Raw genomic sequence first — 22030 nt, 5'->3', positions numbered from 1 at the left:
AATTTTTATTATCCATCCGATATTAGACTGTTCCCATCTCTCTCACCTCTCCGCTGTTGGCCTTCCAATAAAGGCTTAAAATGACCCCCCCCCCACCCCCACCCCAAATGAAAGTATATGACACGTCTAAAGTCACCTTTTAAGTAATGAAATCCACTTGGCAGCAGCATGGAAGCTCATCAGTAGATGTAGGTTTCGTTTTAAAATGCACAAAAACACAAGTAGAAACAACGACAAGCTGTGGTTTCATGTTTTATTTCTTGACTTGTTTTCTGTTCTAAAAAATTATTCCAGCCTTTATTAGATATTAGGCCTCAAAAAGCTATGTTTGGGGGCGTGTCTGTTTGATTGACTGGCCTGTGGTGTAGTTTGTGCTACAGGTGGGCGGGGCCTAGTGTCCTCAGGCAGTGTCAAGAACAGCAGTTCGCGAACAGATGAGTGACGTCACTGTTGTTTGCCGCTTGGTTTCTTCTTCTTGGTCTTTCAGTTCTCCGGATGTCAAATTATTCACTTGAACTTGGAATATTTGTGTTTTCAGTCATCAAGTCGAGCCTTTAAGTCGGTCATAAGAAAAGTTTAACCAAGTCTTAGTCTGGAGACGTGGAGCTGTTTGACCATAACGAATGTTAATGTTCATGTACGATGTGCTCTGTGTCCTATCAGAAGATCCCACAACATGTCCAACAGACGCGCTTAATTGTGGACTCTATTGTCTTCAAAACTTTTGTCACATCCTGCTCCACACTGCCCCCACTGGTCATGTGCGTATTGCATCGTGCAGACGCGTTGATTTCTGAGGACGTGCAAAATGCAAATGTTTTATATCTCTGGTTTTAGTTTTTGTGACTTCAGTCTGACTCGTGTCCACATTTCATGTCCTTAGTTACTATTTATTTATTGTGTTTATTTAATTTTCAATAATTACATGAAACTGCAATTTTTGTTGTTTTCTAGGCCCTTATTTTTATTTATTTTTTTTATGACTTGAGTCTCAAGTCTCCCGCTCTGCTTCTCACTTGAACTCATTGTGATTGACAATCGATATCTTAATTCCTTTGCGTATCATTTTGTTTCCCGGATGGATTGGGCAGTCAGAAAACATAATGGAAGTTTACTTTCAATGACAGAAACTAATTGTGGTGATTGAACACTCAGAGGAGTGAATCAATCGGCTCACTGACACCGGGAATGTTGCTGTTTGCTTCCAACATGCCTGATTGATTTTCTCTGACTGTCTGCAGTTTGGTCTCCTGGGGACTCACTTTTAATCAGATGTGACAATCAAAACAAAATAAGTCTGTTCTGGTGGAGAGCCACGCTTCCAGTTTATCATCAGTACAACCAGCAGCTCTGTAGATATCTGTTTTATCGCTTTATTTTCTTCTGCTTTTGTCTCTTTTTTTTTTTCATAAGCCTCCATTCAAATGCCGTCAGATCGTGATGTGCTGATATGTGTGGGATTCCCCCGATCTGCCACGCACAGGCTTTGAAATCCAAGAAAATGTGGCTCCCTCCCACTCAGACCAGAGCAGAGCCCACTCTGCCAGAAGTCACACAAATATAGAGCAGGCAGTTCGACTCCTACTGCGGCTCCATCGAGTGCTGCATCGCCAAAAACAAAGAAAAAACACAACACCATCCTCCCATACTGTAAATTATGACCTTCCTATATGTTGAGGGGGAAGAACTGCTGGATCTATTAGAGGGAAATAATAAAGGATATTCAGCCTGAATAAATCACACAGACTCCTGAGGAGTAGCAGCAGTGATTGGATGTGTGCTGAGATCTGATCACTCTGACTAGGTGGGTCTCTGTGTGGAGATGCTCAGCTTCTCAATGGTTGTAGCAGAGGCGGCGTGGGCAACGTGTGACACGGCGGAGGGGGCGGGGCTTCTCCATGCTGCATTTCTGGCCTCGCTGGAAAGACACCAGCGTCACATCTGCAGATGCTTTTGGCCAGGATTTACTGATATTTCATTATGATAGTACATAGATATACTGCCTGGTGGAAAGGCAGGAAGTTGCAGCTCCTGTTTTAAAGCAGATTCATCCCCCCCACGTCCCCCGAAAAAATATTTAGCGATAAAAGATATTTGACAGCAGAAAAATGCTCCTCACACCCCTACAAAAAATAATAACACACGACATGTGACAGAATCTATTGTCTACTGAAATATTTATTTCTACCAGCGAGTTTGAAGGAGATTTGAAGCTTGTTTGTTTTATAAAATGCCAGCAATATCTTGCAGTCTGCAGGTTTTCATTCAGAACAAACACTGCAGCTGAATAAAACTCTGCAGTGAAGCCACCAGGGGCCTCCACCGGGGGCCTCCACCAGGGGCCTCCACCAGGGGCCTCCACAATTAAAGAGGTTTTGTTAATTGAATTGAACATTTCTTTTTGCAATTGTAATTTGTAATTTTGCTCCATTAAAGCCCAATATTAGCATATTATGATTACAGGTTGTTTTATTTATTCGGCTGTATTATCTTGAGGGCCTTTGATGTCAAATTGTAGTTTTTTTGATAAAACATTTTGCTAATTTGTGGCATATTGTTAAATTAACGTCTGATTATATCAACTTACACGTAAACAAACATAAAAACTGCCGACATTTTGTACTGAAATGTGAGAAATGATTGTTATTCGGAGGCAGCTATTTGGCCCTTCAGCTGGTCAATCCTTCAATGTCAATAACAACATTAATCAATACTGCCTTCTATAATGAGCTGTGTTTACCAGAGATACTCAAACATTTTATTTATTTGTGCTTTGGATTCAGATATCTGTGTCTGTGGAAACTATTTTATCCTAAAATAACGTCATAAATCTTCTTTTCTTCTTTGCGTTTGCTTTTCCCACCGCCCATGAACGCAGCACCGCCCCTCTCCGCCCCTGCGCTCCAACCGAGAGGCGCCGACCGACTGACTGACTGCGTGGGGAGCCGGTGTGGGCGCAGCGGAGGACTTTCCTATAAAAGCAGGGATCCCACGAACAGACGCGTTGGTCGTCTCTCAGTCAGCAGGCGGACCGAAACCGAACCGGACCGGACCGGTGTTTACAGCTGTGTTCATTTCTCCCGTCACAGCCCGGAAAAAAAATTATAAATCATCATCTCAGCCTCATCCAAAGGAAACCGTAGTCTATGGTTGTGACCGAAGCAACGACAAGGATGTCCCGGACCGACGAGGTGCACCGTATAACGGAGAATGTCTACAAGGTAAGACCGCTTGGGTAGTTTGTTTCCTGCCGCCGCGCGGGGACACCTGCTGCGCCGGTGGACGGCTCACTGAAGCCCCGCGGAACACCGGGGAGGGACGGCGGAGAACTTCCACTCAGTTCACCTGCTCGGGTTTTAATCAAAAGGTTTCCCTTTTTAATTTTTTTTTTTTTTACTGTAAAGATATTTTTCTGAAATGATCTCCAGTCACCAGGAGAGCGTTTCATTGTCCTTTTATTGCATTTTTTTTTCCTGGAGATGTTGGACGCGGATCAGTTTGAGACTTGGTGGTGGTTCATGTTAGCTCGCAGGGACTGAGTCAGTCTTCAGAGGCTTAAAAGGTGAATCACTGCTTGTCTATAAATATTAAAAACAACAACAACAACAACAACAACAAAGCCAGATAATGAGTCAGAAATGTTGCCTTCAAATCATTTCCTTCAGAGAAAGCATCAGATTGACTGAGACACCAGAGTGTCTTTGCTCCTCGCTGGTGCTGCTTCTGCTTCTGTGTTGCACAATAATGATCGAGCTGTCATATAGATTTTCATGGCTGAGAAGTAAACCTCACCTCCACCCTGGCAGTTTGGCCCCGGGGCGGCTCGGCTCGGCTCGGCTCGGCTCGGCCCGGATCGGCCCGGCTGTGAGTCCTGCTGAGCTGGAACGTCTCACCTGCCCTGGTGAGAGTGGTCTGGAGCTCCCTGGGTTTATCAGCTGTTTGTGTTGACCCTGTGGCAGATGCAGGAAACTGGAGGCCTCACGTTGGCCAATCAAAGGACCTCCAACCCCAACAAGGTTGTTTTTGTTTTACCCTTGAATGAGGAGAGAAGCGAAGGTCCAGTTTTGGGGAAATCTGTGCCCGGACCTTTCCTCGCTTCACTTGTGGAAACCTGAGAGGTGACGGGCGCTCCAGGTCCTTCCATTGTTATGTGGACAACAAAGCTTCCTCTTCGGCAGAGGCAGGGCGGAGGCGGGTGGAGGTGGGGTGAAGGCAGGGTGGAGGCGACGGTGGAGGTGGGGTGGAGGTGTTACTCTGGAGTTTCAGTGCTCTCAGGGCAGGTCTCCAGGTGAGGTAGAGTTCAGGCAATGGAAGCACGACAAGGGATTTACTTCATGTGAGGAAACCTGTCGGTGGTCCACAAAGCTTCTCCGTGGAAGTGGAGGTGGAAGTGGAGGAGGAGGTGGAGGAGTAGGTGGAGGCGGAGGCGGAGGCAGAGGCGAAGGAGGAGGAGGAGGAGGAGGAGGAGGAGGAGAAGGAGGAAGTGGAGAGGGAGAGGGAGAGGGGAGTCACATCACAAGAATTTAGGCTAATGAGGAAATAGGTGATTTCTTTTTGTGTGTGTGTGTGTGTGTGTGTGTGTCCAACTGGTGACCTTAAGCATCATCACACACACACACACACACACACACACACACACACACACACACACACACACACACACACACACACACACACACACACATGTATTTATATACAGTGTTTCCTTGAAGAGGCTCTAATGAGGGATCACACGCAGCAGCCGCCTGCCGTTGTGACCTGTGGGAGGTTTTCTCTGGAGTCATTAATAGCTGGAGAGGGAGAGAAGACCACTAAGAACAGGAGGAGCAGGAGGAGCAGGAGGAGTAGGAGGAGCAGGAGGAGTAGGAGGAGCAGGAGGAGCAGGAGAGTTTGTGGAAAAGGTGCTGGTTCTGTAATGAAAAGGCAGTTTTTGGAATTAATTGACAGAAAATTTATGTTTATAATGATTTTTTAAAAAACTTTTTTTATATGCTATTTCTTGACATTTAACAATAATAATAAGTTTTCAGGCTTAAATAAATTCATTAGAAACATTTCTATTTGTTTTAACTGCGGTGAACATCCCTGTTCAGGAGGAGTTTGTTGCTCGGAGGTCATGTGTGAAGCAGCAGCGGAGGGTTTTCTTCCTGACATCAGCCGGCTGCATCATTAAGGAGTCAGCAGGAGGCGTCGGTTCGACTGGGGGGGTTTCTGAGCTCTTTGTGGGGCCGTGTTCAGAGAAACTAACAGGTTCTTTATTAATTCATTCAACGCGCTGAAGACGAAGACGCCCCAGAGGTGACGGCTCACATTACAGAAACGCTTCCGGTCTGTTTTTCCTCGGAGGAGACAAATGGCAGCAGTTAAATCCTGTAACGTCGAGATGGCGATCAGGAGCATCAATTACAGAACGTGATGCTGCAGTGAAGAAACGGAGGGAAGCTGACACGTTCATTTTCAGGCTAAATTGTATTTAGTTGCAGAATTGATAAATAGATGCCTGCAGACAGAAATCTTAGTAGCATCAGTGACGTCACCCGTTGGTTTGTGAACATTATGAAGCCTCCAGTTCGGAATTTTGACACTACGTCCCGCCCACCGATAGCTGTAACCTGACTGCACCGCAGGCCTGTCAATCAAACAGACACGCCCCCAAAAACAGGTCTTCTTGAATCTTCTTTTCTAATGAATGAGGGATTATTTTCAGATGGACCTCCAGAAAACTAATAAGAAGGAGTGACTTTAGCTAACAACACCGAGATAACTGATGGACACATTTTATTCACTTTGGATTTGATGAGAGAAGTTGAATGGGAGTCTATGGAGCCGGAGGCTTTTTGGAGCCGACCTCTAGTGGCACTCGCTGGTATTGCAAATCTGACAAATCTCCCCCCGGTTAGCGGGCTCTCTTTCAGTCTGTGTTGTTAATGACAGCAGACGTTGGTCATTAAAAGTGATAAACCAAATGGTGACAGATTTTTCTGCTTGTCTCAATAGTTCAGTGAAGTTACTGGATCACAGAGGTGTTTATGATCCAGGTGAATGGAAACGAACTAGAGGATCGAGAGACATTTTAAATTTAAACCTCCCATCGTGCTTCTGACTTCTTGTGCAGCAGCTCTGAGTCCCCCCCCCCCCCCCCCCGTGTGTTTCCAGCCATACAAACGCTGCATGATGACCCTTCGCTGCATGATGACCCTTCGCTGCATGAACGTTGGTGTTTTTTTTTTGTTTTTTTTTGTGAGCCTGTTAGTTGCCAATAAAAGGAGAAATGAGCAGCAGAAGACCGGAGCTTCAACCCTCAGCGCTCTGCTGCAGCAGCACGAGATGATGAATTCAATTTTACGATGACTCACATTGGCGGATCTGAGAGAGAGAGAGAGAGAGAGAGAGAGAGTGTGGGGGCAGTGGTGTCTCACGACTGTGTGTGTGTGACTCCTTCATGATGTGCAGCCTTACATCAGAAGCCCGTCCCCCCCCCCGTCCCCCCGTCCCCCACTGACTGTGTGGGTAAACTGTCCTCAGGTTGTTGTGGTTGCTCAACAAACACCATCTGCATGTTTGTTTGCGAGTGTATTCAGCCAAGCATTGTAATCCCAACAGGACCGCGGGCTCGGTGTGTTGAATGAAGCTCGAGTGTCGGGGCGAGGCTGGTTCTCCTCAGTCTGATGAAGGAGTGGATTACACACAGATCAGCTGCTCCATTCATTCACTCACTGCTTCCCTTGGTGTGTGTGTGTGTGTGTGTGTGTGTGTGTGTGTGTGTGTACGTGTACTCATCATCATCATGAGTTCAGGTGGTTAAATTGATTTAAATCATCCAGTATGATAGAAGAAAAGATAAAATGATCAGAAAGAAAAAGTATCCCTGCTACTCATCTGCAGCAGTGGTGTTTGGATGGTGCAATCCCAGGGCTTCACCTGCGTCTACATGTTGCTATGACAACACCGGACGTAATTTTCTTCCCTTATTATTTGTTTATATTGATGCGTAGTTTTGTCTTCGACGTCATTAAAATGCATCTCGTTTCGGGTGAATGAGTGAAAGTCGTCGTCACGCTGCCTGGTTATATTTACGGAGATGAACACATGACCTGGATGTGAAACAAACAAAGTTTGTTTGTTTCCCAGTTCTCACGACGTTCCGCATAACTTCAGTAAAATAAACATGAGTACGGACGTCAGTTCGAAGCGTGGAGCTGTGATGAAGCAATCCTGGGTTTCTTTGATTTCACCCGAACCGTGATGTTTTCTGACCGCAGCCACGTTGTTCTGGTGCCTCAACATGAGGCCGTATTAGACGTGAACCGCTTCGATGAAAACGTGTTTGACGCCCTGAGGATGAGAGCGTGTTGCACAATCAGTCGATGAGAGAAGCTTCTGCTCTTGTTGTTGAACGGAGCTGTCAGTCCAAGTGTCACGCAGCATCACGCTCTCCGGAGATGTTTGTTCTGGCGGACTGTCACCGGGGGGCGTCCGCCGCCGGCCGGACAAATACGCTCATGTCATCGAGTCCGAACCTCCTCCGAGCTCGAGCCAAGCCAAAAACCCGTTTGTTCTCCTGGGAGGTGTGTGTGTGTGTGTGTGTGTGTGTGTGTGTGTGTGTGTGTGTGTGTGTGAGAACACTTTATCCCCACAGTCACCCAATCTGTTCGAATTTTATTTTATTTTTTTCTCCCTGAAGCGTATCAAGAGTAGTCATTTTTTTTCTTTCTTTCTGCTGCAGAACTTCTATTTGCACCGTGTTTGATTAGTATTGTTTTTTTTAAATTTTGTTGTACCTTCTGGTTGTGTTGTTGTGTGAGGGAGCAGCCAGCTGTTGCAGGAGGCTGAGCGCTGCAGGTGAGCGGCAGGGCATCTGCTGGGGGAAATGATGAAGTGAGGAGGAGGAGGAGGAGGAGGAGGGTGGATCTGTCAGAGACCTCTTCCCACTAGGTCTTCTTCCCCGTTTCCCTCCATGAGAAAGATGCTCCGGTCCGTCCGAGGCCGCGGTGCTCGTGTGCAGAGGAACGTAGTGAACGTGAGCGCTCTGCTCCGGTTGTGATTGTTTCCAACGGGCGGTTTTCCTTCTCTGATTAGTCCCGCTGCTTTCACCTCTGCTGTGTCTGTTTCATGGCTGGAGCGTCGCCTCTGTGTCTCCTGCAGCTTTGTGCCACGTTATCGATCTTTCTGTGAGGTTGTCAACTGGTTCGTTAAAACTGGGAACGTGTGGTCGGTACGGATGGGTGTTTCAAGGAAAAAGCCGGCAGCTACGTCCACTTTTATATATAGTCGATCCTGGTAGCAACGTCTTCTTCTTCTTATGTTGTTGGCTGGCTTATAGGTGCATTACCGCCACCATCTGACGGAGTAACGTATTACAGCCAGGCGCCTAAACAGCAAAAAACTGTATATAAAAGAGTTCGTAGCTTCAGGTCTGTAAAATGGTTCTGATCCAGAAGTGTCTTCAGCTGCAATACCAGCGAGTGCCACTAGAGGTCGGCTCCAAAAAGCCTCCGGCTCCATAGACTCCCATTCAACTTCTCTCATCAAATCCAAAGTGAATAAAATGTGTCCATCAGTTATCTCGGTGTTGTTAGCTAAAGTCACTCCTTCTTATTAGTTTTCTGGAGGTCCATCTGAAAATAATCCCTCATTCATTAGAAAAGAAGATTCAAGAAGACCTGGTTTGGGGGCGTGTCTGTTTGATTGACAGGCCTGTGGTGCAGTCAGGTTACAGCTATCGGTGGGCGGGATGTAGTATCGTCAGGTTTCCGATCAGATCGGTCAGATCCACCGCTGGCTCGCTTCAACATGTAATGTTTTGTTTTTGGCCGGCGGTATGAGGAAATAGAAAGATAAGATGTTGGCTGAATTTGAGCCATTTTTCCTTTACGTCTCCAAACTCCATGTCGGTAACAGAACTCTGAGCATCCTCTGTGTTGTTCGTTGAATATTTTTGCCATTTTAAACCTTGAATCACAGTCCACACTGTAAATCAACATCCAGAAGGCTTCAGCTGAGCTGCAGCGTGCCTGGCGACATCCTCTCTATTATTCAGCTTCCCTCAAACTGCTCCGCTACGACACATCCTCCCGAGCTGTCGTACAACATAACCGTCGGCATCTGTTGCGTGTGTGCAGCACGTCAGCAGCCTTTAGCACATCAGTAAGTTATCTAACTTGAGCTGGAGAGAGATGGAGGAGGAGGGGAGGAAAGGAGGTGGGGAGAGGGGGTGTTTGGCAGAGGATGAAAGGAAAGTTACTGGGACGCATCTCTGAAGAGAAAAGGCAGCAAGGAGGACAAGGGTGTGCATCCACTGTTCTTTTCTAATTAGACGGAGATGAAGGGGGAGAGGCCGGAGAGGAAGCAGGAAGTTCCAGCTGCAGTGTGTGTGTGTGTGTGTGTGTGTGTGTGGGGGGGGGGGGGGGGGGGGGGGGGGTTGTTGTTGGGGTTGTTTCTTTTCTTTTTTAATTGGAGGTGGAGCTCAGGAGTGACATTTAAAACTGGAATCAGAGGTCGGTGAAGAGGAGGGATGGAGTTGATGCTCAGGGGGGATTAGAGGCGGATACACACCGTTATCTCAAGATGAGCACACACACACACACACACACACACACACACACACACACACACAGACACACACACAGACACACACAGACAGGTGCAGAGCATCAGAAATATTGCTTCTTAAAAGCCTCACATTCGGGTGTGTGTGTGTGTGTGAGAGAGAGAAAACATATGTTGATTCACGTTTTGTAAAATGATGAAACAGACGATGACGATGATGATCACCTTCGGCGTCTGCGGAGACTCCCTCGCTCTCTCGCCTCTTTGTGGCCCGACGTGAGGTGACTAGAAATGGGTTGCCCTGTCACTGAGGGAGGGAGGGGGGGATTCCAGCACTTCCATATATGGTAGCGGAAGTGCCCCCCCCCACCTCACTGTTTCCTCCTGAAGCTGCATCTGTGGAATAGGGGGCGCTGACTCTCCCTCCGCTCGCAGATAAGAGCTCATCTGAAAGGGAAATTGGCTACACACACACACACACACACACACACACACACACACACACACACACACACACACACACACACACACACACACAGATGCTGAATTTCCATCCCTCAGGTTGTCCAAGCGGTGCAGCTTTAGAGGTGATTGTCACACCGGCTGAGCCGAAGCAAAATAACGTCCACTTCCTGCAGACAGGATGAGGAGGGAGGGAGGGACGGACGGACGGACGGACATCAGCTCATCACTCCCACACACGTGTAACGCAGCGGCCCGGGCGATTTTATTTCACGTCAACAGTAATGTTGTGTGTCACGTTAGTCTGAACGTCTGCATGTGTGAAGGTCGAAGACAGAAACAAGAAATTTACGATGAAATCTTTAAATCTGCGTTAGTTTCTGGACCGAAGGGGAACATTTTTAATGGGAAACGATGGCAGAAATATTCTAATATGACTTAGAGAAAATGCTCAAATCAATCTCATCACGCTCTGCTAAACTTAATAGAAATCTGTCCTGATTTAGATTTCTTTTTTTTCTTACGAGCTGCTCCTCGTTTTTAACGTTCAGACAAACAATCGGGGAGAAAACCTTCCTGTCTCGTACGTAGTTCTTCAACCAGAGACTCAACTTTGCTGCATCCTGATCTTCATATCCGAGTCCAACACGCAAACTCTCAATAACTTTTATTACAGCAGTCTGAACCTGCACACAAACAAGAGTTCACCTGAGGTGTTAAAATCCGACGCTCACAGACGATATATGTATATATTTTTTAAACTAAATAGGGTTTTTTATACTCCTGCTTATCTAATGTATTAATAAATTCACAGAATAAAAGATGAATGCGCTCGAGGTGAGGCCACGAGCAGCTTCATTTCTCGTCACTTTTGCTTTGTAAAGTTTCCAGCGTGGTTGGTGAGAATAAAAACGCCTCCGTGGTTCTCAGGAGAACAGAACACGCGTATAAAAGGCTTTTCAAATCAATATTGAGTCAGATAATGTCGAAACTGACGAATCAAAAACTGATCAAAATGATAACAAAAACAAAACTGTGATGATGTAAAGATGATGGAGTGACGGCACCGTGAGCGCAGCGTTTGTCATGTTCCTGCTGCTGTGGCAGTGATGGATGATTTCCTGCCAGCACACACACGCACACGCACACGCACACACACACACACACACACACACACACACACACACACACACACACACACACACACACACACACACACACACTGAGTAAAACTTGATGACGAGAGGTCACCTTGACTCGCAACTGGTAGCCAAGCACACCCCAGTGCTGCATGAGCCCTCCGTGTTTCCATGGTGACCACGTAGAGCTTGTGACCTTTTCCTGTGTGTAAGTGTGAGTGTGTGTGTTGGTTACCCTAACCAGAGGTCACACTCGTGTGAGCAGCAGGGGAACACAGGCTGAACTTTACAGATCAAACTGTTGTTGTTGTTGTTGTTTTTGGAGGGCGAAGCAGGGGTCGTTCTCCTCGTACGTTCCCAGTGCTGAATCTTCGGCCATCGTCTCCTCTCTCATCATGTGACGCTTAGATTGAAGAAACTGGTGCTTTATTGATAAAATATCTTGATTTATGACTGAAACTGCTTTTGGCCTCAGATGAAAGAAAACAACGTTTTAGTTCACGTGATGTTCATTCAGTTCAAATGTCTCCGACAGGATAGAATGAGTGGAGAAAGTCAAGGTCATGCCCTTACCATCACATCAGTGATGAAGGAAGAAGCTTTTACTGTTGGAAAGTTTTATTTATTTACATGCATTAAACAGGAACTTGGCTTAATTAGTTTTTAGACTCCATTTTTACACCAGTTATTAACATGCAGTCTGTATCTAGATATTGTTTAGATTTGTTTTTGAGTTTCTCCTGACTCGTCTTCAAATCAGTGCATCAGACGCAGGGTGGGGCTCCCGTGACCACGCCCCCTTTCTGGGGGGAAAACAAACCCGATGTCCTGCACTGACCAACGGAGAATCGGAGGAAGTTGAGCCTTTTCTCCAAAACTTCTGCGTTAAACTAACCGGTTTAAATAATAACGTAATGCTGAAGAGTTGCTGTGTAGTTAGGTTTTTTTTTTTTTTTTTTTTTTCTCCCTTTCATGTCCTAAAAAGGTTTATAACGGACTGGTTTAGTGAGGCTATTTTATGTTGAAGTCTATGGCGAGGGTCGTTTGTTTTCCCCCCAAAAGGGGGCGGGGCCGTTTCTGAAAGCCAAAGTTCCCTGATGTGCCGAAAACAGTACTTTGTTTTTTTTTGTGTGATTTATTTTATAAGTTCTGATTGTAAATCATTCCAATGGCTGCAGCCGGTTGCTTTCACTGTTATTTTTACATTTCTTGCCTCCACCTGTGACCCCCCCGCCCCCACACTCCTCCATGGGGTTGCCAGGTCTCCCCTCGCTGGTTAATCTGTTTGGCAGCGAGCGGCGCAGCAGGTTCTAATGGTGCCACATGGCTGGCTCGGCTTTACAGCAATTTGCGCCCCGACGTGATACGGACCTGCTGCTGTTTGTGTAGGTTGTGACTCACCCCGTCGCCTGCCGCCACCTCACGCACGCACGAGCACAAACTGCCTGCGAGGTCACGATGTTCTTCATGCAGCTTGTTTTTCCTGCGTTTGTTCTCTGACAGCGATCCGCTCAACAAAGCTGGACCTCATTTTTTTTAAAAACATTTAATCAGGTTTTATTTTTCCTTCCTTCCTTTCCTTCTTTCCTTCCTTCCTTCCTTCCTTCCTTCCTTCCTTGCAGTAAAATCACCTTAAATTAAAGAAACAAACACTCCTATTTATCTGGACATTTCAAGACTTGGGTTCTTCCCACTTTATCGGTTAACTTCGGATACTCGAACACTCATAAAATTTTGCACCTTGGACTTTTAATTGAGTATTTTTCAATTGTAGTTTTACTCATTCAAATTGAATAAGGGATGTTTCTGAGCTCTCAATCTGTTTGCGTTGTTGTTTTCTTCGTCTGTCGGTGTGAATGCATCTTGACTCGTCATAAACCCTGCCCTTTTATCGCCTCCCCTCCTTCTCTTATTAATAGCTTGTGTAACCTCTGGCTCTGTTCCACATCACTCATCTGTCGTGGGACGGTGCGTCCGTGCGCCGCCATGTTGCTCTGATGGATCTGTTAACCTTGGCGCCGTAGGACTAGCCGCCGCCGCCGCCTATTCAATCTCCCTCTCCTCGCGTTAGCCATCTGTTACGGCCGCGGCGCCACTTAAAGTGAAAAACGGCCGGACTTCAGTCGTTATCGGTCGTTCACGAGCGTAAAATGAATGTGTCGATCGTCCGAGAATAAACTGACACACTAGTGAAACAGGAGGTGATAATAACCGTCTGTTTACTCGGGTTTAAAAACTTATTCTACAAGTTCTTTGACACACAGTAAAGAAACTTTCGATAATCTCTATTGTCCTTTATTTAATTTTTTTATTATTATTATTTTCTCCCAAGATGAAGTTGCAAATCACATCTTTTCAACCAAATCCACACTGAGATGTTTAACTGTCAATACGCTGACTCCAGGTGTGTGTACTGCACACAATTTCTGTTTCCAACTGTCAATCACAAATTTTAACACTAAATTTTGAGTTTGAAACAATATAATTTGCAGAATAATTCATTGTAATTTTTTCACTGGAGAAGTTACATGGTAGAACTTTTTATTTTATTTTTTTTCATGCAATTTAGAGGGGGAGAGTGTAACCCAAGTTTTTTTTGTAGCTACAATTTACAGATGGCCCCTAAAAGCCTCATTTAACTTTGTCCTCATGGTTGAAATGCACTTATTGTAAGTCGCTTTGGATAAAAGCGTCAGCTAAATGAAATGTAATGTAATGTAATGAAATGTATTTCAGGAGAGAACTTGATGCTTTTTGAATGGGAGTCTATTGGAGCCAGATATCTTCCCCTGGTGGCTCTCAGTGGTATTGCACTTCTGCATTGGCTTCACTGTTCATACCTGTAAGCTACATCCATTTTTATATCTAGTCTTAGCTTCAGACTTGAAGTTTATCACTGGAAACGTTTGCTGATTGGACAGTTTCAGCTGGAACAGCCAATCAGGATGGAGTTATAACTAATTTGTCAGATTCAGTGCTGTTTCTGTTTTTGTTTTTAGCTTACCAGAAGAGCACATTTCACCGGCAAGCGAACTCTTGTGGTGGAGAATAATTATTGTTATTTGTTGGAAGAACAGTCTGAGGTTTTTCATCTCAGCACATACCAACGTTTGACCTTTTTGTTTCTTTAAACCACGACGTTGTTTTTCTGTTGGTTAAACTATTACCACAGATTAACCACCAAGCTGTCAGGTCAGAAAACGCTCACACCATGCTTGTAAATGTTTTAGACCCACACTTGGTTGTTTAGTTATAAAAGCCTGTCGCTGTGGATACCCCCCCAACAAACATCATAAAAAATGGATGAATAAAATAATAACCAGATGTTCGCAAACTACTTTCACACTCTAAACACAGGAGAGAAAAAACAGCCCCCTCCCCACCACCACCACCACACAAAAAAAACGGCGACGGGCCCGAATCCTCGTCTTCCTGGCAGGAGCTGATGCTACATGGCAGCCAGTCCGGCCTGCCAGCAGGACAACGGCACGGAGACGAGCACACGGGAGCATCACAGTGTCACACACACAATGTTGTTCTAGAGTTGTGCTTGTGTACACACACACACACACACACACACACACACACACACACACACACACACACACACACACGGTTTGTCACACTCGGATGATTTCAGTTCGAACATCTGCTTCGCCAACCGCTGGCGGGACGTGGAAGATAAATATTTCAGACGTCGAGCAGACCGAGGAAACGTCAGTGAGACTCTGAAGTCTGAGGATTGATTCTAGCATCAAAACTAATGATTATTTAATCCATTCATTAGTTTTCTTTTGACTGACCTGCCCTTTCAGATAGATTAAATGAATATAAAAAGATTTAAACTTGTGGTTTCCTCCTTTTAAAGAGGCCTCTGCGTTCCCACTTTGCCCTCCTAAAGGTTAACTCCATTTTAGGTTAATTTTCCACCTTCGCTCTGGGATCAGTGATGTGCTTCACGGTGGATTTTCTTTTTTTTTTAAAGTATTCAGTGATTAGCTCCGCCGTGGCATTTCGCCTGCTCCCGTCTGAGAGCCAGAACATTATAAAACGCTGCCTCAGTGACACTGAAGGTGCACAAAGGATGGAGGAAAAAAAGATCAGCAAACAGACCTCGCCGAGCATCTCTCTTGCCGTTTGTATCTGGATGAGCGTTGCAGCAGATAATGGAGCCGCCTCGTTACCACGCTGCTATTTGGCTTCCAGATAAACATTCGCTGGTGTTTGTCGGAGATGAAACGTTTCCTCTGCAGCGCTGCAACGTGATAAGACAATCCGTTGCATTGTTGTGGAGGTTTTTTTGGGGGCATTTAATTGGTGAAGGGTGATTAGTGAGTCAATTAAAACGCGTGACTGAAGCAAAACCAGACAAAGCAGCGTTTGCTTCGGTAATCCGCGCTCTCTCCAACGTGGGCTTTTTTCCGTCCACTGGAATGCTTAATCGGCCTCGATCCCTGTTGCTGAAGGAACCGGCTCAGCTGATTGAGTTTGGATTAAAGGAAGAAAATGCCAAATTGATGATCCTATTAAATTATCCCCCGAACCACATGAGCGTGGTGTGACGGGAGGAAAACTTGTGCATTAGCATGTTGACAGCAGCACTGATGGTGATTGACAGGTGCAGCGCCGCGTCAGCGTGTTCGCTGGACTTTATTAATGCCTGTTACTTGGTTCGTGTGTGTGTGTGTGTCTGTGTGTCTGTGTGTGTGTGTGAGTGAGTGTCTGTGTGTCTGTGTGTGTGTGTGTGTGTGTGTGTGAGTCTGTGTGTGAGAGTGAGTGTCTGTGAAGGGCGGTTAAACACCTTCAGCACGGACCAAACTCGGTTGGAGAAAGTTTGTGCTCCTCTTGTTAACTCGTGCAGATGTTTGTGACGCAGCGTTGTTTATGGCCACCAACTAGTGTCTGTTTGATTGACAGGTCTGTGGTGCAGTCAGGTTACAGCTATCGGTGGGCGGGACGTAGTATCGTCAGGTTTCCAATCAGATCAGTCAGATTCACCGCTGGCTCCTCCCCCAGCTCGTCCAAATATGGTCACTTCCTGCTTCCAAACCGCTCCGAACTATTAAAGATGGTGACGGACAGAATCTGAACTGGAGGTTGGCGCTTTATAAAACTCCACCAGGAGAATGTTTTGATCTTCTCATCTAACTGTCTGCAAGAAAGGGAAAGTGTTGATGTTGTAATCTTTTGATGCACATTTGGCTTCCCAAACATTTTAAACTAAAAGAAAAGATGGAGGAAAACAACCTCCTCTTGTTCTGGTGTTTTTTTCAATATTCATGGTTTAAGGATTTTGGTTTATTTTGCAAAAATAACAGTTTTTACCCTGATGTTGACAATGTGAAGAACGTATATCTCGGTTAGATTGGTAAATGTGTCTTCTGACTTGTGTGTTGGTGGAGGAAATGTTTGCATGTAAAAATGTGTTCGTAACGAGCTCCAAGACAGAAGAATGCAGCAGGACCTGTCCGATGGTGGTTTCATACCCGAGTGATGAGCCCAGTTATGTAATCACACACACACACACACACACACACACACACACACACACACACACACACACACACACACACACACACACACACACACACACACACACACACTCCCGGCCCTCCTAACGTTCATGTGTTTATTCAGACATGAGAAGCAGGCCGCTCTCCATCTTCTATTTTTACTCTTTTGTTGATCGTCCGTTTTCTTCCTGCCAAGCGTCGATGCAGCCGCGACGTCGTTTACTGCTGCTGGAGCGCTTCCACGTTCCCGGTTTGTTCCGCCGCCGACATCTTACATAACGGGAGAAAAAAAAAACAACAGAGAGGGGCGAGAGGGAACCGGGGTATAAATAGGTTTGTTTGTCCCCAGAAATGCACAAAGAAATGCCACAAACGTCTTTTCTTCTTCTGCTTCCTCGTGTCGGTGTGCGTGATGATGACAACACACTGTGTGCACAAATCTCCCCCAGAATCCCCCAGCAGGGTGCTTTTGATCAGAAGTACATCAAAATACTTAATGTATTTATTATCAGCCCGTCCTCCTCCGAAACCATCCTCGCCTTGTTTCTCCGGGCAGTCGGCCTGCTTCTCTCACACCCCTGCGTCGTCCTGTCCTACTTCCTGCTTCTCTCTTATTATTTTTTTTGGAAGTCTTGGTGAAGTTTGTGCACCAAGGTGACTGTTGTGCGTCAGCTGGCGGGCATTAGCAAGCATCCCGTGTAGCGAGCAGCCGTGAAAAGATGTCTGTCAACCTCAGATGTACCTGTACTCTCCCTCTGCCGTCTGCTCATTATTCCGTCCTCTCCGTCCCCTCTTTGTGTTCTTCCTTCCTTCTGCACTCACACTCATCTGTCTCCGTGTCTTTATAACTGCCCCCGAAGACGGATCTCTGTACAACCTTCTGAAGGTGCCCTGTGGTATCTGAGATGTTTACAGGGCATCCTTTTAAATCCTGGGAGTTGGAGCTGCTGTAAAGATTTTACATAAAAGAGTTCGTAGCTTCAGGTCTGTAAAATGGTTCTGATCCAGAAGTGTCTTCAGCTGCAATACCAGCGAGGGCCACTAGAGGTCGGCTCCAAAAAGCCTCCGGCTCCATAGACTCCCATTCAACTTCTCTCATCAAATCCAAAGTGAATAAAATGTGTCCATCAGTTATCTCGGTGTTGTTAGCTAAAGTCACTCCTTCTTATTAGTTTTCTGGAGGTCCATCTGAAAATAATCCCTCATTCATTAGAAAAGAAGATTCAAGAAGACCTGTTTTTGGGGGCGTGTCTGTTTGATTGACAGGCCTGTGGTGCAGTCAGGTTACAGCTATCGGTGGGCGGGACGTAGTATCGTCAGGTTTCAATCAGATCGGTCAGATCCACCGCTGGCTCCTCCCCCAGCTCGTCCAAATATGGTCACTTCCAGTCTGTTTCGACTGCACTGTCATGTGCCGTTATTAAGCATTAATCATCACCTGTGCTTGTTAGTGGTTCTGGTGGTGTTACGCAATATTTGGTTATTAAAAACTTTCCTCAAACAAGAAAGTAAACTCTTTACCAAGCTCTGCTTCATCCGATGATGACGTTCTCTGTTTATTAACCGACAGACGAAGGTCAAAGTAAAGTTGGATGATGCAGCGCAGCTTATAAACTTCCTCCTTTTTCTCGGGCTCTTAATTCCCTCCGAGGTTAAACAACCGTCGGTGCAACAAAGTTCCAACCGGAGGAGAGAAAGCGTGGCGTCTCTTCACTGCCGTGAACAAACTCGGTGATGCAGTTAATCACCAGAGCCGCTGCTGATTAGTTCTGCTGTTTTTTTTGCCGGTCGTGGTCACGAGGTCCTGATTATTAAAGCTGCTTGTTGGACAGTTTTTCTATTTAATCTTCTGTGTTTTGCTCTGCCGTGGTCCTCCTCTGCTCATCCCTCCTCTCCCTTCACCTCCCTTGGCTGCCTCTCTAACGATCCCGAGCGTTTGCAGAGGAAGTCACGGAGAGGAAAATTGCCTGGTTTGGCCGGAGATGCTGCAGAAGTAAAAGGGCAGACTGAGTCACAGACAGAACAACTTTTCTTTTCTGCACTCGCTGTTTGTTCTCTGCGTGGATTCGCTCCACGGCCGCCGTGCTGACTGATACTCGGCCACCTGTCACCAAAAAGAAAAAGAGATTTAGATTCATATGTCTCTTTATACGTGTTGTTTTCTCTGCAGCGACAACTCGTCTACACCGCTCACCAAAATCATCTAAAACATCAGATCTACCTTCGTCCTGTTTGCTCTTCTTTGTGGTTCCCTTATTTTCCCCTGCCTCTGTTTTTAAAGTTAAATATTTACTTGTATTTTACACCGATCACCTGTTCACCGAATAATTCTGCAGATGGGAAACAATAATAGTTGTTAAATTTGAATATTAAATTTATACTAATGAATATTGGTGAGAGTGATCACACCTGACTGTAGCTAAGTTGCTTCACCGTCACCACTCTCATCAACCTTGGCTTTGATAAACCGTCGGTGCTCTCCGTGATCGGTACTGAGGAGGAGGAGCATTTAGCAGCTGGATATATTTGTAGGTGAATATTGGACTTTAAACACGCAGAGTTTCAGGTGTGTGTAAACACTTTAGTTGAACTAAAGCAGCTAACATTTTTTTTTTTTTTTTTTTTTTTTTTTTTTACATTTAAAGTTTTATTTAAATAAATGTCTGTCGACGAATGAGGGAACACGACTGATAAAAACCCTCACACAGGGTTGTTTTTTCTCGTGAGGGTGGGCGGAGCTAAAGATTACTGCTTATCGCCACGTGTCGCCAAAGAGAATGAAATTGTAAATTTAACTATTTCTAACGGGAGCTAAAGTCTGTGTTTTCTCTGCTTGTCGCTGAATGATCTCGTTTGAAATGTCGTAATTTGACAACTGATGAAATACCCTGTTGTTACCTGCAGGCTTCAGACGGTGTAGCCTTTATTACTGCAGCTACCTTCAGTTGGATGTGACCCAGATGGTCCGAAACAAAAAAAATACCCTCATCCCTAGTTTATCGCACCATGCCTACATTTGAGGTTTTTCAGAATTGAAGATGCGACCACCATCTCTATAATTTGGGTGAATTGACCCTTTAAAAAAAAATAAATAAAATTAGCGGGAGCAGAGTGCCACAGTCTGGTGGGGAGACGGAGGGGAACTGTACCGGATCCAGGTCTGCTGCTGAGCCGAAGGAGTCAGCAGCCAAAACCGGGTTTTATTTTAATAGATGCAGCAGGGGAGGTGAGAGGAGACAGCACCCCCCCCCCCAGACACACACACACACACACACACACACACACACACACACACTCACTCACTCACTCACTCACTCCTTTTCCCTTTATTTCCTCCCACCAGTCTTCATCACCAGGCTGGTCCTTGCTGCTCTCCTCTTCCTCCTGGTTGTCTCAGCTGACTTGCTGTGTGTGTGTGTGTCAGTCAGTATCCTCCCGGCGTCTCCACTAACTGAACGTGCGGTTGTTTTGTTCCCCTCTCCAGTCCATCATGGAGCAGTTCAACCCCTGCTTACGGAACTTCATCGCCATGGGGAAGAGCTACGAGAAGGCGCTCACCAGTGAGTACACCCACCGCTTCTGGCTTACTTCTCTTCTTCCTTCTCCTTCTTCTTCCTCATTCTTCTTCTCCTCCTTCTTCCTCTTCCTCTCCTCTTGTCCGCCCAGTCGGTCGTCCAGGCAGAGGGCCAGCTGACCCGACGCCTGGCGCTGCTTTTGTATCCTCTTGATTTATCTCGATCAGGTGGGAAGACGTGACGGCGACGCAGATATTCGAGTCGTCTTCAGAATCCACAAACACTGACGACTTTCTGAGACTTTTTAAATAAGTCCAAAAATAGTGCAGTTGAATAGCATTTAATGAAAATCAAATGTTAAACTCTTGATTGTTGCCCTGTGACGTCTTCACGTCTTCCTCGCTGCCTTCCATCGATCTCCAATGTCCGCCTCGACTCTATGTCCTCCGTCATTGCTTTTTCCGTGTGTGTGTGTGTGTGTGTGTGTGTGTGTGTGTGTGTAGCGGTGGGTCAAGGTTAAAGACAAAAGCACTGGAAATGTCTTTGGGGGGGGGGGGGCTAAGTGGAGCAGAAGCCAATGAGGAAGTGGAACAGGAAGAGTCGCGAGAATAACGGTCCCCTTTCCCCCCTCCCCCTCCCCCTCCCTCGGGGCCCAGGAAACCAGAACGGGCCGACCGAGCCGGTATCCAGGACAAGACGGGGTTGAAAAAATAAAAAGCAGGAGGAGGTCGAGGAAAAAGACTGGAAGAGAAATATTTTAAAATAAAAGTAGGGATGAAGTCTGAGAGAAATCAGAGATAAACAAACTTTGATCAGCATCGATGAGGATATTTCAGATCAGACTGGATGTACACGTCTTTTGATAAAAGCCCGGCGACGGTGCTCGGCGACGGTGCTCGGCGACAGTGCTCGGTCCTCGGCGTGCTTGCGGAGGAGCTGCAGGGAAGACTTAACAGCCCACGAGAACAATAAAAGGAGGCCTCACTCCAGTCTGATAGATCAGGCTAAAAATAGCCCTGCGACTCCCGAGTGGGGATTACGCTTCATCAATGCCAGGCAGCTTTGGAGGGTGGGGGTGGGGGTGGGAGGTGCAGGCAGTGCAGCAACCATCCATTGTGACTGGAGACATGCCAGTGAAGCCTCTGGGGTCTTAGCTGGGGCGAAGGAGGCTTGGTCCTGTGAGGACCGGCGCGATGCAGGAGGGAAGTGACTGCTTGTGTTTGGGATGTGGTGGTCGGACGAATCCTTGCTTCATTAAAATCTGTGCTGACAGATACTGAATGTCTGTGTGGGGAAAGAGGGAAGTTTGAAGAGGCTGCATGTGTGAAAGAGAGGAGACCAGGAAAGAAGATCAGAAAAAACGGGGCTCTTTAAATGATGACACTCTCAGTCAGGGGTGCAAATAATGATCACATCCGTTATCAGATAATCTGCCAATTATTTATTTAGTTATTCAATGCTGAAAACCTTCTTCTTTTTTTTTTCTTTTTTTTTAAAGTTAAAAACGGACAAAATCAAAGCGGTAAATCCTTGAGTTTGTGAAGCAGGAACGGGATATTTGTACTTAAATTATTAAAACATTTCGTTTATCATCAAAAATTAGTTTAATTTTGGTTCGTTTGCAGCAGTTCTCACTTATAAAGTGAAATATGAGTTCGTTGAAGCAGCATCCAGCAGCAGGAGGACGTGACGAGCAGCTCGTTGTAACAGAGATGTTTGGATCTGAAGATCATCACATCCGTGTGTTTCCTCAGAGGAAGCATGCGAGGACATTTTTTTCAGGATTGTGGAAAGCTTCATTTTACAGTGAAGACGTCAGACATCTTTCCTGTTTTAAGTTTCATTCACACGG

The 22030-nt window shown here is 45.9% G+C and overlaps 1 protein-coding gene across 4 annotated transcripts in view; it reads left to right on the top strand.

Annotated features, from left to right (window-relative positions):
- Window positions 1–2946: 2946 nt before the first annotated feature.
- The window catches only part of baiap2b (BAR/IMD domain containing adaptor protein 2b), a 57363-nt gene continuing 38279 nt past the window's right edge, over window positions 2947–22030 (top strand). For 3 of the 4 annotated variants that reach the window (XM_069159948.1, XM_069159947.1, XM_069159945.1), the window contains exons 1-2: window positions 2948–3221; window positions 20148–20223. In XM_069159948.1, the coding sequence (XP_069016049.1) occupies window positions 3147–3221; window positions 20148–20223 (151 nt within the window). In that variant the 5' untranslated portion in view covers window positions 2948–3146. Of the gene's footprint in view, window positions 3222–20147; window positions 20224–22030 lie in introns of all 4 variants that reach the window. The other variant, XM_069159946.1, reaches the window with a different exon arrangement.

This window comes from Embiotoca jacksoni, unplaced genomic scaffold (assembly GCF_022577435.1).
Source record: "Embiotoca jacksoni isolate LCO1_2020_lvr unplaced genomic scaffold, fEmbJac1.0.p SCAF_26, whole genome shotgun sequence".
Classification (NCBI taxonomy): Eukaryota; Metazoa; Chordata; class Actinopteri; family Embiotocidae; genus Embiotoca; species Embiotoca jacksoni.
Note: the sequence above shows the minus strand (reverse complement) of the source record. Positions and strands in the feature narration are given on the sequence as shown.